General features: G+C 48.4%; 1 protein-coding gene across 12 annotated transcripts in view; it reads left to right on the forward strand.

Moving 5' to 3' along the window:
• Positions 1-551: 551 nt before the first annotated feature.
• The window catches only part of CUL9 (cullin 9), a 42,555-nt gene continuing 25,012 nt past the window's right edge, over positions 552-18,094 (forward strand). The window contains exons 1-13 of one of the 12 annotated variants that reach the window (XR_010157705.1): positions 552-717; positions 2,798-3,401; positions 3,952-4,106; positions 4,451-4,951; positions 5,456-5,591; positions 5,742-5,935; positions 6,209-6,614; positions 7,019-7,211; positions 11,486-11,693; positions 14,553-14,749; positions 15,129-15,346; positions 17,095-17,341; positions 17,755-17,860. Coding sequence is in view for 11 of the 12 variants with exons in the window: in XM_016955550.3 (XP_016811039.1) it covers positions 2,807-3,401; positions 3,952-4,106; positions 4,451-4,951; positions 5,456-5,591; positions 5,742-5,935; positions 6,209-6,614; positions 7,019-7,211; positions 11,486-11,693; positions 14,553-14,749; positions 15,129-15,346; positions 17,095-17,341; positions 17,755-17,860 (3,156 nt within the window). In the remaining variant the exon portion in view is untranslated. Of the gene's footprint in view, positions 718-802; positions 1,557-2,797; positions 3,402-3,951; positions 4,107-4,450; positions 4,952-5,455; positions 5,592-5,741; positions 5,936-6,208; positions 6,615-7,018; positions 7,212-11,485; positions 11,694-14,552; positions 14,750-15,128; positions 15,347-17,094; positions 17,342-17,754; positions 17,861-18,094 lie in introns of those variants that run through there. The other 11 variants (XM_016955550.3, XM_063812446.1, XM_009451289.5 and 8 more) reach the window with 11 other exon arrangements.

The following is an 18,094-nucleotide window of genomic DNA, read 5'->3' on the forward strand; positions in this document are numbered from 1 at the left end:
TACTTAGGGAGGGATGGGGGTATGAACGCGAGGCAAACTCCTAAAATTGCTGCTCTGAGTAGTGATCCGGGCTGCTTGATGAGAACGGTAATGCTAAGGTGTGCTTTGGGCTGTTTAATTCCATACGATTTAATTTAAGGAAAGTTTTGCGGGGCCGAGGACCTTCTCCCTGTGCGTGGCTTTGCTAGGTGTTAAGGCCAACGCAGAGGAGCAAATTTTAATTAACAGGAAAAGTGACACAACTAATCCAAAGCACTGCTGAAGGGTTTGGGAAACTCATGGGCACCTGACCTACTGAAAAGTCCAAAAGGGCAGCCTTAAGGTGGGAATGTGGGTTACTATGTTTCGTCAGCATGATCGCTGTGATGGGAGAGGGAGGATTAGGAGGGCAGACCCAGTGAAGAGGAGGGGGCTTCACAGTTGACTGGATGGAAACGGCTTCTTCCTGCTGCTGAGAGAGGAGCAACGTGACCTCGATCCCAGGCTCCGCCGGTTGCGCGCCCCCACGCCCCTCTTCCAGTGCAGCCGCCCGCGGTAGCACGCATGCTCCACTCGCGCGCTGTTCCGCCACGCTCGGCGTGGGCCGCGGTGGGACCCGTAGGTGCCCGGCCGTGCGTGCACTCGCCGTGTGACCCGGAAGGGAGCTCTGAGGAGGCGGGGCCAGGACGGCGGGACCGGCCGCTGGGTCCCAGCGAGGGCTGAGCCGGGCGGTGGGAGGTGAGAGGAGAGTTCTGCGCCGACCCAATCCCTCCCCTTCTCCTGTCCCCTCCCCGGTCCTTTAGCCACTGTCCATGGGGCTGACGAAGGGAACCAGGTCTTGCTCTCTGAGATTCACTGGATCTTTTCAGCTTTTTTGGACCGCGCCCCCAACCATCCTTCCCCCTCCCCCCAAACCCGTTCCCTCTGCCGTGCTGGCCTCCTCCACCTCCCCACGGCTCTGCAAGCTTGGGCTTGACCTTGCTATCTGCTGGTCTCATCCATGCGTCCAGAGCTCACCCCCACACCTCAGTTTATTGTTGCTCTTCTAGGCCCACGTTACACCTCCTACCTCCTCCTATCCGATTCTTTTACTTCCCCCTGCTGCTAATCAGTTGCCCGCTGGCACATCGCTGGTTACCATCCAGGCTTGCCCCCCATCCTAAGTGGACCCCTACCTCCATTGAGGTCCACATCCATCTTTCTCCCTCCTCTTCACCTCTACTCTCATCTTCTGTCCCTGTACCCCAACATGACCCCTGCCCTGACCACTATATCTTCATCTGGGTTTACCTTCTTCCATTCTTATTCTCACTATTCCCTGTTGCCCCTGCACTGCTTCATATCACGCATATCTTTCCTGATTATTCCACTCCCATTTATAATCGGTCTTAATAACTTTGCATTTATTTGATGACTCCCCTACCTTCTCCATCTAAGAATAATAATAGATTATGTTTACTGAACACTCTTTATGTGCTAGATGCTGTTCCAAGTGCTTTACATACATGATCCTACTAAATTCATGAAGTAACTATGAATATTACTACCATCTTGCAGAAGAGGAAACAAGCTCAGAGGTTAAGTAACTTGTTCCAAACTATGCAGACAGTGAGACAGAAAGCCAGAATTCAGAGTCACATTTATCTGATACTGAAATCTCTGAATATTGCTTCTCTCCTGACCTCATTTCCTACCTTTAACCCCATGATTACCACCTCTATCTTATCTACCTAACTTACTTAAATCCTTACCATACATACAGTATAAGGGCAGGGTGGGACCTGGTCATCTTTCCCATAATTTTATCTGGTCCCTAGGGCCCTCCCCCTTTCACAAGACTCGAATATACTTTTCCTATCCAGTCATTTGCCCCAACATCCCAGCCTTTTGTCATCTCCATTCTCTATATCTGCCATGGCCCACCCTTTACATCCACCCTGCAGCTTTACTCTGTCATTTATGCTCCCTGTCCTGCCCCTCCGCTATCCTACTTTTCCTCACATGTTCTGATCCCACTGCCTCACATGCTGCTGTCCTTCCTGTCCACCCATGTCATTCTTCTAAGTCCTAATCTGTAACCCTCAGCCACCCTGCTATCCTGCCTAAACTGTCTTGCTTAACTGTCACTCTGTTTATTGTTACTTTGCCTATTACTGTTTTCATTCTCTTTTTGTAAACTCCCCTTCCTTCCTTCCTTCCTTCCTTCCTTCCTTCCTTCCTTCCTTCCTTCCTTCCTCTCTTTCTTTCCTTTCTTTTCTTTTCTTTTCTTTTCTTTTCTTTTTTTTTTTTGACAGAATCTCACTCTGTTGCCCAGGCTGGAGTACAGTGGCGCGGTCTTGGCTCACTGCAACCTCCGCCTCCTGGGTTCAAGTGATTCTCCTGCCTCAGCCTCCTGAGTAGCTGGGACTACAGGCATGTGCCACCACACCTGGCTAATTTTTGTATTTTTAGTAGAGACGGGGTTTCACTATGTTGACCAGGCTGGTCTTGAATTCCTGACCTCGTGATCTGCCCACCTTGGCCTCCTAAAGTGCTGGGATTACAGGCGTGAGCCACTGGGCGCAGCCAACTCTTCCATTTCTTAAACCCCTTCTTCATCCCCTCTCTGTCTTCACTCCATTCTCCTTCTGTTATAAATCCCAAAGTATGTTCAGCTATTTATTCCATCCTATTTTTTGCCTTTTCTGTTTGGCCTCCTAAATTCTACCATGCAGCCTACCGATCACCACCCACCTTCTCTGTGTCTCAAGATTCCACCCCCTCCATGTATTTTTTTTCTTTTCTCATACTGCCTTATCTTTCTCCTTGTGTATCCCAGGAGGTCAGGATGGTGGGGGAACGGCATGCTGGGGACCTCATGGTGCCCTTAGGGCCTCGGCTGCAGGCATATCCTGAAGAACTCATTCGACAGAGGCCTGGGCATGACGGGCATCCTGAATACCTGATCCGATGGAGTGTCCTGAAGTGTGGGGAAGTGGGCAAAGTGGGTGTGGAAGAAGGCAAAGCAGAGCACATCCTCATGTGGCTGTCGGCTCCTGAGGTCTACGCCAACTGCCCTGGGCTGTTAGGTGAGCGGGCACTATCTAAGGGACTTCAGCACGAACCAGCTGGGGTTTCAGGAAGCTTTCCTCGAGATCCAGGAGGCCTGGATGAAGTGGCAATGGGAGAGATGGAGGCTGATGTTCAGGCGCTGGTACGCAGGGCGGCCAGGCAGCTGGCAGAAAGTGGGACCCCAAGCCTCACGGCCGCTGTGCTTCACACCATCCACGTGCTCAGTGCCTACGCCAGCATCGGGCCCCTCACTGGTGTCTTCAGGGAGACAGGAGCCCTGGACCTGCTCATGCACATGTTGTGCAATCCTGAGCCTCAGATCCGCCGGAGTGCAGGCAAAATGCTGCAGGCTCTGGCAGCCCACGATGCTGGTAAGAGACAGCCAGGGAAGAAGGAAAGCAATGGAGAAAATGGGGCCACAGGGAATAAGAAAGAGGAGAGATTTCCTAGCTCTGTAAGAACACTTAGTATTTGGTGAATATCAATTTGATGCAAAGGAAAAAATATAGATTAATAGGCTATTTCAGGTATATAAAGAGGCTAAAATGATAGCCTCTGGCTTATCTGTTCATTCTCAGTGCATTGACCAGAGAAGAGAATAGGACTTATCTGTATTTTTGAAACTGGATTGAGATTTATTAGTTGGTTTTGAAATCAATTTGGTGGGTTACAACCAACATTTTTTTAAAAACTTAAGTCATTAGTGTGTAGCACTTAGTAGGGGTAAATTTTGTAGCATAAAATATATGTTTCAGTTATATGTATGTATGTTTGTAACAGGTTACCATGTAAAATGTATTTCTTTCTGTGAGCCTTAGTAACAAAGTTTGAAAGCCTCTGGGGTAGGAGATAGAATCTAGGAAAGGCAGGGAGAAAGTACTGGGGATTGAGGAGAAGATATGGATTGGGTATGGATTACAGGGAGTCGGGCTCACGTCCTTCTATCACTGAGCCAGCAAGATGGCATCGAGCAGCACATGGATTTTGACAGTCGCTATACATTGCTGGAGCTGTTTGCAGAAACCACATCCTCTGAAGAACACTGCATGGCCTTTGAGGGCATTCATCTGCCTCAGGTACACTGCCAGCTGTAGGGAAATGCTGTGTACAAGGGCTAAGACATTATTTATGAAAACGTGGTTCAGGACTGAATGTTAGCACCAGAGCCACCTGGGAACTTGTTAACATGAAGGTTCATGTCCTCCCTCCCAGCCCCTCTCCATTCAGAATTTCTGAGATGAGAACCCAGGAATCTGTGTTTTAAGACACTCCCTATGCCTTTCTTACACAAATCAAAGTTTGAGAACTACAGGCCTGGGGAGAAGGCCTTTATATTTTTCTGTAGAGGAGGATACTTCAGGGAAGGGGAGAGGCTAAAGCCAGGAAGAGATGAACCTGTCCCAAGGATTGTGTCTTACAGATCCCAGGAAAGCTGCTTTTCTCCTTGGTGAAGCGCTACCTTTGTGTCACCTCCCTCCTGGATCAGCTGAATAGCAGTCCAGAGCTGGGAGCTGGAGATCAAAGCTCCCCATGTGCCACAAGAGAGAAAAGCCGGGGACAGCGGGAACTGGAGTTCAGCATGGCTGTGGGCAACCTCATCTCTGAGCTTGTGCGGAGCATGGGCTGGGCCCGGAACCTCAGCGAACAGGGCATGTCACCTCCCCGGCCAACCCGGTCCATCTTTCAGCCCTACATTTCAGGCCCCAGCCTTTTACTCCCCACCACTGTCACCACCCCCAGAAGACAAGGGTGGGTCTTCCGCCAGCGCTCTGAATTCTCCAGCCGTAGTGGCTATGGAGAATATGTGCAGCAGACGCTGCAGCCAGGGCTGCGAGTGCGGATGCTGGATGATTATGAGGAGATCAGTGCTGGGGACGAGGGCGAGTTCCGGCAGAGCAACAACGGCATTCCCCCTGTGCAGGTGGGCAGCACATGGTGGTGAGACACTGTTGGGAGTTTATTTGGGGTGGGGTGTAGCTGGGACTTCATAAGGAGGACTCCTGCAGGCCACCCAAGAAGAACCCCCCTGGGGAATTGGAATGATATGAGGGGGTTGGCATTTGTGCGGGGTGCATTTGGAGGGCTGAGAAAATCTGGCAGGGGTGTGGGTGGGCTGTAAGTTCATGGGAGACTCACCCAGGAAGCAGAACTGATAAATGGAGATACCTCCCCACCAACACCAGTGGAAGAGGCTAGGAAGGAATGTCGAGGCAGAGAATCATGGTTAAGAAAAGAGGCAGGGCCCACTCCTGATAAGGGAAGGAAGCCTTTTGCCATATGGGGGTTTTTCCAGGCTTAGCCAGGTGTGTATCTGAGGGTGCGCCCCAGATCTATGCTTGGGCATGTCCTTTCAAGCCTTCACAGGCCAAGGCTTAGAGGGTTGAGCCTTCTCTATTCTGCTCTCTTTCTTCCTCCCTCATACCAGGTTTTCTGGCAGTCGACAGGCCGCACTTACTGGGTGCACTGGCACATGCTGGAGATCCTGGGCCCTGAGGAAGCCACTGAGGATAAGGCTTCAGCAGCTGTGGAGAAGGGGGCAGGGGCTACTGTGTTGGGCACAGGTGAGCCTAAGAGGGGACATGGATAGCATGTCTCTGAACAGAGGATTAGTGACTGGGATGAAGCCACTTCTGACCAGGAGCAGCCCTAGGGGTCCAGAAATAGACCCCATTCCTGAGGGGTGCTGATGCCCGCCATGCCTGTGTCCTCAGCATTTCCCTCCTGGGACTGGAATCCTATGGATGGGCTGTACCCTTTGCCGTACCTCCAGCCCGAACCTCAGAAGAATGAGAGAGTGGGATATCTGACCCAGGCTGAATGGTGGGAGCTGCTTTTCTTTATCAAAAAGTTGGACTTGTGTGAGCAGCAGCCAATTTTCCAGAATCTTTGGAAGAACCTGGATGAGGTATTATAGGCCTGAGATACCTGGGGGTTTTCTAGTAGGGTTAGAGGTGGGATTCTCTAGAGGGAGTTTCAGATAGGGGATACCGCTTAGTGGGAGGCTGGAGCTAGAGATTAGGGTTAGGAGGAGTCCTGCTGGGGGTTGGAGGCAAGTGCTGTGAGGGTCTAGTATGTAGAAGGTGTGGGGGCATGGTAGGGAGTGATCACCCTTCCCATTACTGACCCCAAGACCTTTGTGTCTGCTTGTCTCTTAAACGTATACCCCTTCTGTTGACAGACCCTGGGTGAAAAGGCCCTAGGTGAGATCTCTGTGTCCGTGGAAATGGCCGAGAGTCTGCTGCAGGTTCTCAGTAGTCGATTTGAGGGCAGCACTCTCAATGACCTGCTCAACTCCCAGATCTACACCAAGTATGGGCTGCTGTCTAATGAACAAAGCAGCTCGTCTACTTCACGAAATCACTCCTGTACCCCAGATCCAGAAGAGGAGTCCAAGTCGGAGGCCAGCTTCTCAGAGGAAGAGACTGAGTCCCTCAAAGCAAAGGCTGAGGCCCCTAAGACAGAGGCCGAGCCCACCAAGACAAGGACCGAGCCCCCCATGGCACAGAGTGATTCCCAGCTGTTTAACCAGCTTCTGGTGACTGAGGGGATGACCCTGCCCACTGAGATGAAGGAGGCAGCCAGTGGTGAGTCAGGTTCTGGGAGGAAGCAATTGGAACAAGTCCTGGGTAGTCTCAGTAGAAGAAATGGATAGTCAGGATCGAAGGAAAGCCATGGAGGAAGGTGATTTTTGCAGGGGAAAATGCCTTGGAACCATGCGTCCATCTTCTTCCTTTTGACCTTGATTGTATTTAATTAACCAGCGCTCCCTTCCTTTAGTATCTCTGGAAAAGGAGGATCCGTTTTCTAGGGTGTCTTCATCTCCTTTGTTTGATCATTAGATCCCTGACACAGAATTGGAAAACTCTGCAAGCTGCAGTAGCCGATAATGTGTTTAAATATTGGTAGGATAACTGGGCTTGACTTTAAAGACTTCTAACTTCAAGGTGCCACAGTTCTTTTAGCCATTGCCTTTTCCCACCAATTTCAGAAATGGCCAGAGCCTTGCGGGGTCCCGGTCCTCGCAGCTCCCTGGATCAGCATGTGGCAGCGGTCGTGGCCACTGTGCAGATATCCAGCTTGGACACACACCTGCAGCTTTCAGGGCTCTCTGCCCTCTCTCAGGCTGTGGAGGAGGTCACTGAGCGGGACCACCCTCTGGTCCGTCCTGACAGATCGCTGAGGTTAGCATACTGGGGAGGGAAGAGGTTTTGGTTGAAGCTGTAGGCAAAGGATGGTGGTAGCGGGGAAGGAGCTTTGAGATCACGAATTAGAAAAGCTTGGGGTGAAGGAAGGCTCAGCCTGAGGAGCAGCCGAGCAGGAGGGTTGGATGTTTTAATGGCTCGTATTCTTGGAGCACTTCTGTTATGCCAGGCACTGTGCTAGTATTTTACATGCATTCTCTCATTAAATCCACCTAACACCTGAGGAAGCGTTGGTAATATTATTATCCTACTGTATGGGTGAGGAAACTGAAGCTTAGAGAATTTAAGTAACTTGCTTAGAGTTTTACAGATAGCAGAGCCAGGATTCAAACCTAGGTCTTTTTGGCTCTAGAACTGGAGTTTTTTCTCTTTCTTTTTCTTTTTTTTCTGTCCCTACGTACTTTTTTTTTTTTCCACATTAGACCTTAAAACCTACTTTATTTAAAATTTTTTTCTACCTTTATTTATTTATTTATTTTTGAGACAGTCTTGCTATGTCGTCATGCTGGAGTGCAGTGGCGCGATCTCAGCTCACTGCAACCTCTGCCTCCCGGGTTCAAGGGATTCTCCCGCCTCAGCCTCCCAAGTAGCTGGGATTACAGGCACCACCACACCCAGCTAATTTTTGTACTTTTAGTAGAGACAGGGTTTCATCATGTTTGCCAGGATGGTCTCAATCTTCTGACCTCGTGATCTGCCTGCCTCGGCCTCCCAAAGTGCTGGGATTGCAGGCGTGAGCCACCGCGTCCAGCCCTCTACTTTTAAATTATACAAATAACACACAACTTATTCTCATTTTATTTATTTATTTTTATTTATTTACTTGTTTTTGAGACAGAGTCTCACTCTGTCACCCAGGCTAGAGTGCAATAGTGTGATCTTGGCTCACTGCAACCTCCGCCTCCTGGGTTCAAGCAGTTCTTATGTCTCAGCCTCCCAAGTAGCTGGGATTACAGGTGCCCACCACCAGGCCCAGCTAATTTTTGTATTTTAGTAGAGACGGGGTTTCACCCTGTTGGCCAGGCTGGTCTTGAACTCCTAACCTCAGATGATCCAGTCTCCCAAAGTGCTGGGATTACAGGTGTGAGCCACCATGCCCAGCCGCATTCTCATTTTAAAAGATCTGAAGAATGTAAAAGGACATAGGAAGGCCAAAGTCCTTTCTCACCACTGTTATCAGTCTACTATATCCTACAGATTTGCATTTGTAATTGTGTGTTTGGAAATAGAGCATTTTCTGAGTCTTTGTTTTAGTCTATGTAATCCCATTCTACATGTTTCTACAACTTTTTTTTTTTGCCCCCGCTCAGTGTCTTAGAGGGCTTTCCATATCAGTCTGGGTGGAGCTGCCTCATTATTTTTACTGCTGCATGGGACCCTGCAGTGTGATTATCTCCAGTTTCAAGTGCAGTGTTCTAACGCGTCTGTTTTTCCTTACGTCTGCCAACACTGAATATTGTCGTCTTTTTTAATCTATCTAATTGGCAGCATTTTAAATGATTGGTATCTCTTTGTTTTAATTTCCTAGTTCTGGTAAAGTTAGGCACATTTGCATACATTTGTTCTGTTTTTTTTTTTTTTTTCTATAAATATTCTGTTATTATCCTTTGCCCACTTTTTAATTGGATCTTTGCCTTTTTTAATGTATTTATAGGCATTTTGGTTATTCCTTTGTTATTTATGTTCCAGATATTTTGCTTGTCTTTTTAAAAATCATATTAGCTTTATTTTTTGGTTATAGAATAATACATACGGTAAAAAAGTTAGAAAATTATTAAAATAAAAATTATCTGATCATATTCAAGTGAGATTGACAGAAAAAAAATCTGAAAGCCATTAAGACAGAGACAATCACTATTAACATGTTGGTAAACATCCTTACTTATTTCTCTAGTCATATGTATTACCCATGTATATTATCTGGTATATAATAAATCATGGCCATGGAAGGGGATATGTATTTCAAGCATATTTCATTCACGCTGTTGTCATTATTAAACTTCTTAGAAAAGATAGATTAAAAACAGAACTTTCCCAGAAGTTCTCCTTCTGTATTCTTTCCCCTCGTAGTTCCCGAGCCACCTCCTCCGTTGGCCTCGCTGTCACTGTTAAGCAAGAGTCAATACCTGCTATTTTCTCTCCTGACCCTCACCGTGATCTAGGGACTCTAGAGGCACGTCTTCCTCTTCTTTTAGATCAGCATTTCCACTGGCCCCTTTCTCTAGCTCCTGCGCTTGTCTCGTAATTTTGTGTATAGTGTTTTTTTCATCATGCTAGAGTTTCAGACTTTTTGTTGCTACATTTTTCAGCTTTTTTATGGCTTCTAGATTTTGTGTCCTACTTAAAAGGATCTATTCTGTTCCAGAATTATAAAAATATTTTCCAAAAATACCCATGATTTTGTTTTTTTTAATTTATTTAAAAATTCATTTGCAGTTTATTTTTGCAAATGTTGTGAAATAGAGCTCCAGCTTCAGTGTTTTCATATGGATAGCCAGGTGTCTCTAAATTGCATTGTGTGTGTGTGTGTGTGTGTGTGTGTGTGTGTGCGCGTGTGTTTTTTTTTGTTTTTTTTTTTTTCAGATACAGGGTCTCAGTCTGTTGACCGGGCTGGAGTGCAATAGCAAGATCACATAGCTCACTACAGCCTCAAACTCTTAGCCTCTAGCAACCCTTCTTGCTTATCCTCCCAAGTAGCTGGGACTACAGGAATGAGCCACCACACCCAGCTAATTTTTTTTTTTTTTTTTTTTTTTACTTTTTGTAGAGATGGGGTCTCACTATGTTGCCCAGGCTGGTTTCAAACTCTTGGCCTCAAGCAAGGCCTCAGTCAATAATTAATTAATTAATTTTGAGACAGAGTCTTGCTTTGTCGCCCAGGCTGGAGTACAGCAGTGCAATCTCGGCTCACTGCAACCTCCGCCTCCTGGGTTCAAGCGATTCTCCTGCCTCAGCCTCCTGAATAGCTGGGATTACAGGCCCGCACCACCACGCCTGGCTAATTTTTGTATTTTTAGTAGAGATGGGGTTTTACCATGTTGGCCACGTTGGTCTCGAACTCCTGACCTCAAGTGATCCACCTACCTCCGTCTCCCAAAGTGCTGGGATTACAGGTGTGTGTCACTGTGCCCAGACAACATTATATTTTAAATGATTCTTCCTTTTTTTTTCTTTACTGGCTTATACACCACCCTTATCTCTCTTCTCATCTATTGATCTATTTAGCTACCCTATATCAGTTCCAGGGTTGTAGTTATTACAAGTTTATATTTATATTTTGATAATAATAGGCAAGCCTACCCCTTTTCTCTTTTTTTTTTTTTTTTTTTTTTGAGACAGGGTCTCACTCTGTCAGCCAGGCTGGAGTGCAGTGGCATGATCACAGCTTGCTGCTGCCTCGACCTCCCAGGCTCAGGTGATCCTCCCACCTCAGCCTCCCAAGTACTTGAGACTACAGGCACAGGTCACTATGCCAGATAATTTTTTGTAGAGATGGGGTTTTGCCATGTTGCCCATGGCAAAAGCCATGGGCTCAAGCAATTTACCTGCCTCAGCCTCTCAAAGTGCTGGGATTACAGGCATGAGCTGCTGCACCTGACTACCACTATTTTTTTCTCAACATTTCCAAGGCCTGGATCTGCCTGTTGTGGTGTTTTTAAAAACCTTTTAGGCCAGCACTTTGCGAGGCCAAGGCAAGTACACTGCTTGAGGCCAGGAGTTCGAGACCAGTCTGGGAAACATAGCGAAACCCTGTCTCTACTGAAAAACAATACAAAAAATTAGCTGAGCGTGGTAGCACACACCTGTAGTCGCAGCTACTCAAGAGGCTGAGGCTTGAGAATCACGTAAACCCAGGAGGCGGAGGTTGCAGTGAGCTGAGATCGCGCCACTGCACTCCAGCCTGGCAACAGAGCAAGACTCCATCTCAAAAATGAAAAGACAAACAAAACCACCTTTTAGGCATTTTGATTAGTATCACTTTGAATTTATAGATTTATTTGAAAAGGTGAGCCAGAGTTTATAAACATTTTTTCTAATGCCTCCTTCATTAGCCGAGGAGCCAGAGGCAGTTAGGCTGCAGAGGGGAGGGGATTGGGGTGAGACTGAAGCCAGGAGAGCAGGTTTGGGTGGGGCAGAGAGGATGGACTAGATCTTGGTGGATGGGATTGGTCAGGGAGTCCGACGGTGCCATGGCTGGGAGGTCAGGCAAGACTCCTTGGGATGGGGAGCCCCAATATCTCTTCTCTTGTCAGAGAGAAGCTAGTGAAGATGCTGGTGGAGCTGCTGACCAACCAGGTGGGAGAGAAGATGGTGGTCGTGCAGGCCCTGCGCCTCCTTTACCTGCTCATGACCAAGCACGAGTGGCGGCCGCTCTTTGCCAGGGAGGGTGGCATCTATGCTGTGCTGGTCTGCATGCAAGAATATAAGACTTCTGTCTTGGTGCAGCAGGCTGGGCTGGCGGTGAGTACATTGGGCCTGGCGGGAGAGAACAATGGGCAAGACAGGCAGACTGGGGACTACTGATCTTGAGGAGGTACTTTGGTGCTTCAGATCAGTGAGTAGACTTTGGAATGGAAAGATGCAGATGGTTTTAAGAGTTTGATCTGGACATTCTTCGGGATTAAGTGTTTGGAAAAAGGGGAAAGGGAGTTTTGGGGTTATTTTTGTTGGAGACAGGATCTTGCTATGTTGCCCAGACTGATCTTGAACTCCTGGGCTCACGTGATCCTCCCACCTCAGCCTCCCAAAGTGCCGAGATTACAGGCATAAGCCACTGTGCCAGGCCAGGAGGTTTTTTGTTTGTTTGTTTGTTTGTGATGGAGTCTCGCTCTGTTGCCTAGGCTGGAGTGCAGTGGCGCTATCTCGGGTCACTACAACCTCCACCTCCTGGGTTCAAGTGATTCTCCTGCCTTAGCCTCCTGGGATTACAGGCATGAGCCACCGTGCCCGGCCCAGGCCAGGGTTAAGAATGACTCCCCGGTGTAAAATTAAGGAGCAGGGTGCATGAAGTGGCCATTTACTGAGAGAGAGAGAATGTTGCAGGAGGAGGAGATATGGGGTGAAGGTCAGGAGTTGAGTTTTCAGGTATATTGAGTGTTCCTGCCTTTTTAGTTATTATTAGGTGTCTGGTTAAAAGCTAATTTTCTAGATGTGACCATTAAACCAAAAGTATTTTTTTTTTCCTCTTTTATCTAAGTGGCACCCTTACATAGAAAATACTCTGTTACTAGATTTGGGTAAAACAAAGCCAGCATTGCCATTGCCCAGAGAATCGGGAAGGAAGGCCCTTACCCAGAGTAGCTTACAGAAGAATTGGCTTCCTGGTTACTCCAGACAGAAGTGCTGGCTGGTAGGGTGGTGTGGGCAGAGGAGCTCTCTGTAGCCTGAGGGTTCCTGAGGGAGACAGGCAGGCTTCGGCCAGAGCAGTTCTGAGAATGGATTCCAGTAGTATAATGGCAGCAGCATGAACGGGAGCATGTGTCCTCTTAAAGCAGGCTGTCCCGGGAGAGGCCAGGAGGCGCTTTTCTTTTCTCTTTTCTCTCTTTTTTTCTGTTTTCTTTTTTCTTTTCTTTTCTTTTTTTTTTTTTTTTGACGGAGTCTTGCTCTGTAGCCCAGGCTGGAGTGCAGTGGCTCAATCTCGGCTCACTGGAACCTCTGCCTCCCGAGTTCAAGCGATTCTCCCGCCTCAGCCTCCCGAGTAGCTGGGATTACAGGCACGTGCCACCATGCCCAGCTTAATTTTTTGTATTTTTAGTAGAGACGGGGTTCACCATGTTTGCCAGGATGGTCTCAATCTCCTGACCTCATGATCTGCCCGCCTCAGTCTCCCAAAGTGCTGGGATTACAGGTATGAGCCACCACACCCAGCCTGGGAGGTGCTTTTCTTTATGGGACCAAGAGCAGCCAGGCATTCATAGTCCAGATCATCATGCTCAAAGAATTCCCTGATCCTCTCAAATTACGTGACCAAAACATAGCAATTGCCATCCACTATAGATCATGGCAAAAAAATAAAAATAAAAATGGCTGAGTGTGGTGGCTCACGCCTGTAATCCCAGCACTTTGGGAGACCAAGGCGGGTGGATCACCTGAGGTGAGGAGTTTGAGACCAGCCTGGCCAACATGGTGAAACCCTGTCTCTACTAAAAACACAAAATTAGCCGGGTGTGGTGGTGCATGCTTGTAATCCCAGCTACTTGGGAGGCTGAGGTGGGAGAATCGCTTGAACCCGGGAGCGGGAGGTTGCTGTGAGCTGAGATTGCGCCATTGCACTCCAGCCTGGGCGACAGAGTGAGACTTCATCTCAAAAAAATCTTGCCCTGAAATAAAATTACATCATCTTGTTAATAACTTAAAGTCTACAGAACTCAGCTAACTGGGGGAGGGTGGTGTAACTACAGGGAGAAAGCTTCATTGAGAAGTAGAAGTTGCTTGGAGGGTCCAGGCCTTACAAGAGGCATTGTCCTGAGAATTATTTCTAGCCCAGTCCATCTCTCATGGGTTTCTTGTAGAGAATCAACCCTTTCACCAGGAGAGACATTCTCCACTCTGATTGTATAGTGTCTATTTTAATTTAATTTTTCTCTATAGTCCCAGCAAACAGGTTTGCACATTACAATTATTTTTCCTATAATGCCAACCACTGCCTGTGAGACAACCAAGAAGTCTTATCTAGAAGGGCTGGATGCTGGCTAAGGCCAGGAGACACAGGTTTTGGAGACTTGGTGTATAGGTGGTAATTGAAGCAATGTGAATGGACCTGGTTGCCTCAGTATGGGTGAGTGCAGAGTCCAGAGAAAGGGGACAAGGAACCTTAGTTCCTTGGGGCAAAGGAACACCAGAGAGGTAGGAGAAAAGCCAGGAGGATGTGAAGTCATGGAACTCAAGGGAAGAGAGATTTTGCAGAGAAAGGAGTGCAAGTGAGATGGGAGACAACTGTAAGAAGCCCCTGAAGACAACTAGATGCTGCGAGGGGCACCATCCTGAGGGGAAGATACAGGAGGGGCGGCTGTCCCACTCTGGTAGCCTTGGTGCTGCGAGCCTGGAGGCCAAGAGGAGTGGAAGGCTGATTTTACCATCCAGTCTCAGGGTTTTTTGTTGTTGTTTAGTGTCTTTCCTTTTTTCTTTTCCTTCCTCCCTCCCTCCTTCCCTCTCTTTGTAGTATTTGATGTCCCATCACTACCTCTTCCATTTCTGTCTCCTACTCTACCTATCTGCAAACAGCTCAGCTGCCCCAAAGTTTGAGGTCTAGAATGAGGCCTCCCTTTCCTCATGGTGCCTCTGCCCCCTCCTCACTCTGCTTTCACATCCCCCTCACAGGCACTGAAGATGCTGGCCGTCGCCAGCTCCTCGGAGATCCCCACTTTTGTTACTGGCCGAGATTCTATCCACTCTTTGTTTGATGCTCAGATGACCAGAGAGATCTTCGCCAGCATCGACTCAGCTACACGCCCGGGCTCTGAGAGCCTGCTCCTCACTGTCCCTGCAGCCGTGATCCTGATGCTGAACACTGAGGGGTCAGGGCATTACCTTCCCAACTTCAGGCTCCTGCTTAGTCCCAAACCCTGCTACTCCTGTGCTCCAGGCTCATGTACTCCACAGAAATTCCCCTCACGCTGTCACCTCCGGATTAAGCATTGGTGGCGCTGCCAACTGTTGTTGGAGGAGAACCCAAGTGGATTGGGGATAGGGAGATTCCCAGAGAGGGCAGAGACACACTGACTTCCCTTTATGGGTTTGGGAGGAGTGGCCCGAGGTCAGGGGATCAGATGTCCTGGCTCAGAGGGCCCACTGGAGCCCTTTGCTCCCTAGCTGCCCGGCCTTCTATGCTTGCTTTGCTGCTTCCATTGCATTCATGGTCTCTCAGTTTCTTCCTGGTCACCTCCCTCCTCCCAGGTGCTCTTCTGCAGCGAGAAATGGCTTACTCCTGCTCAACCTACTTTTGTGCAACCACCACACTCTGGGAGACCAGATTATAACCCGAGAGCTGAGAGACACGTTGTTTAGGCACTCAGGGATAGCACCAGGAACAGAACCTATGCCTACCACACGCACCATCCTCATGATGCTTCTCAATCGCTACTCAGAGCCGCCGGGCAGCCCTGAGTGTGCAGGTACCATTGTGGAGGGGTGGTTTTGCAGAGGAATCACACAGTGCCAGCCAGGTTTATGTATCAGCTCCTTACTGGAAAGATACGAGGAAACTTCAGGAAATGAGCAAGCATTGTGCTCAAGTTAGGTCTTAAGTAGAACTTCCCAACCAAGAAGAGGGAGACTGTGGAACATGTGCAAGGAAATTGCATTTTTTTTTTTTTTTGAGATGGAGTTTTGCTCTTGTTTCCCAGGCTAGAGTGCAGTGGCACGATCTCGACTCACTGTAACCTCTGCTTCCTGGGTTCAAGCAATTCTCGTGCCTCAGCCTCCTGAGTAGCTGGGATTATAGGCACCTGCCACCACAGCTGGCTAATTTTTGTATTTTTAGTAGAGACAGGGTTTCACCATGTTGGCCAGGCTGGTCTGGAACTCCTGACCTCAGGAGATCCACTGCCTCGGCCTCCCAAAGTGCTGGGATTGCAGGTGTGAGCCACTGCACCTGGCTGTAAATTGCCTTCTTGAATGGCTTTAAACATATGTGGATTCATATCCATCTGGGCTAGGTTTGGCCCAGTATTATTGGACAGTAGAAGACTCATTGAAATGACATCTAGGGAGGCCTTTCTCTTTTTTTGTTTTAAGCTTAACTGGTTTTTTTTTGGAGGTGGAGTCTCACTCTGTCGCCCAGGCTGGAATGCAGTTGCACGATCTCTGCTCACTGCAAGCTCCGCCTCCTGGGTTCAAGGAATTCTCCTGCCTCAGCCTCCTGAGTAGCTGGGATTACAGGTGCGCACCACCACGCCCAGCTAATTTTTGTATATTTAGTAGAGACAGGGTTTCACCATGTTGGTCAGGCTGGTTTCGAACTCCTGACCTCGTGATCTGACCACCTTGGCCTCCCAAAGTGCTGGGATTAGAGGCGTGAGCCACTGTGCCTGGTCTAAGCTTAACTTTCTCTTCACAGAATAGGGAGGCCTTCTTAAGAGAAATTATAATTTATGGTACAGAACACTTGTGCCTGGAAACATTAGATATTGATACTGGGGAAGAAACCCTTTGTGATTGAAAAACAAGTGAAAACCTAGAAGTGTGGAGGGATATTGAAATAGGAAATACGTGGCCAGGTGCAATAGCTCATGCCTTTAATCCCAGCACTTTGGGAGGCTGAGGCAGGCAGATCACTTGAGGTCAGCAGTTTGAGACCAGCCCGGCCAACATGGTGAAACCCCATCTTTACTAAAAATACAAAAATTAGCCGGGCACGGTGGTAGGTGCTTGTAATCCCAGCTACTTGGGAGGCTGAGGCAGGAGAATCACTTGAGCCCAGGAGGTGGAGGTCACAGTGAGCCAAGATCATGCCACTGCACTCCAGCCTGGGTGACAGCGCTCTGTGTATTCCTACAAAATAGGAAATATGTATGTATCTTTTAGTCTGTGTACCTAAAGCCACCATGCAGGTAGTACAGGGATATAATCATCATAGTTAATATTTACTATAACTAACATTTAATAATAGGACTATAAGAGATTTAAAATGTCTTGTGTTTAACTCGACAGTGTTTGCTATACTAGGTTTTTTTTTCAAATCTGATTAGGTTTGTATTTGGGGTCAGGAAAGAAAACCCCTCATAGTTTGGTTAAAAACTATAGACATCCTCAATATAGAAGGAAAATTTTGGGGTGATTTTCTGGACCTTCCCAGTTCTCAGTTTGACAAACTGGTAAGACTCTTCATCCACATTTTTCCCTCTGGTGTGTCTGGCTGCAGCACTAGAGACCCCCATCATCCAGGGTCAGGATGGGTCCCCTGAGCTACTGATTCGATCCCTGGTTGGGGGCCCATCTGCAGAACTACTCCTGGACTTGGAGCGTGTGCTGTGCCGTGAGGGCAGCCCCGGAGGTGCCGTGAGGCCCCTCCTCAAGCGCCTCCAGCAGGAGACCCAGCCTTTCCTCCTGTTGCTGCGGACTCTGGATGCTCCGGGGCCCAACAAGACTCTGCTGCTGTCTGTGCTGAGGTGAGGGGCCTGTTGAGGCACCATGCATTGGGACGAGGGAAACTGGCAGACTTCAGGGACTTCACTTGTTTCTTTTCTTTTTTCTTTTTTTTTTTTTTTTTGAGTTGGAGTTTCACTCTTGTTGCCCAGGCTGGAGTGCAATGGCACGATCTCGGCTCACTGCAACCTCTGCCTCCCAGGTTCAAGCGGTTCTCCTGCCTCAGCCTCCCGAGTAGCTGGGATTGCAGGCATGTGCCACCATGCCCAGCTAATTTTGTATTTTTAGTAGAGATGGGGTTTCTCCATTTTGGTCAGGCTGGTCTCGAACTCCCGACCTCAGGTGATCCGCCCACTTCGGCCTCCCAAAGTGCTGGGATTACAGGCATGAGCCACCGTGCCTGGCCTGACTTCACTCGTTTCTACCCCCTCACCAGGGTCATAACCCGACTGCTGGATTTCCCTGAGGCAATGGTCCTCCCCTGGCACGAGGTCTTGGAGCCCTGCCTCAACTGCCTGAGTGGCCCTAGCAGTGACTCCGAGGTACCAGAACCCTGGAAGGAGAAGAGAGGGAAGGGCAGCATCTGGGGCACCAACTCCTTGTGAGGCTCTGGAGGGCACAGCAGAGCCTTTCTGAATGGATCTTGGGGCACTGGGATGGGTGTAGGAGGAGGAAGGGTAATGTAATCTAAGAATCTCCAGAACTGGAATCTTTGAAGTATAAACCTTTTAGATGATTTTAGATTTGGAGTTTAGATTCTGGACTAAGGAGAAGCC

This window comes from Pan troglodytes, chromosome 5 (genome assembly GCF_028858775.2).
Source record: "Pan troglodytes isolate AG18354 chromosome 5, NHGRI_mPanTro3-v2.0_pri, whole genome shotgun sequence".
NCBI classification, from domain to species: Eukaryota; Metazoa; Chordata; class Mammalia; order Primates; family Hominidae; genus Pan; species Pan troglodytes.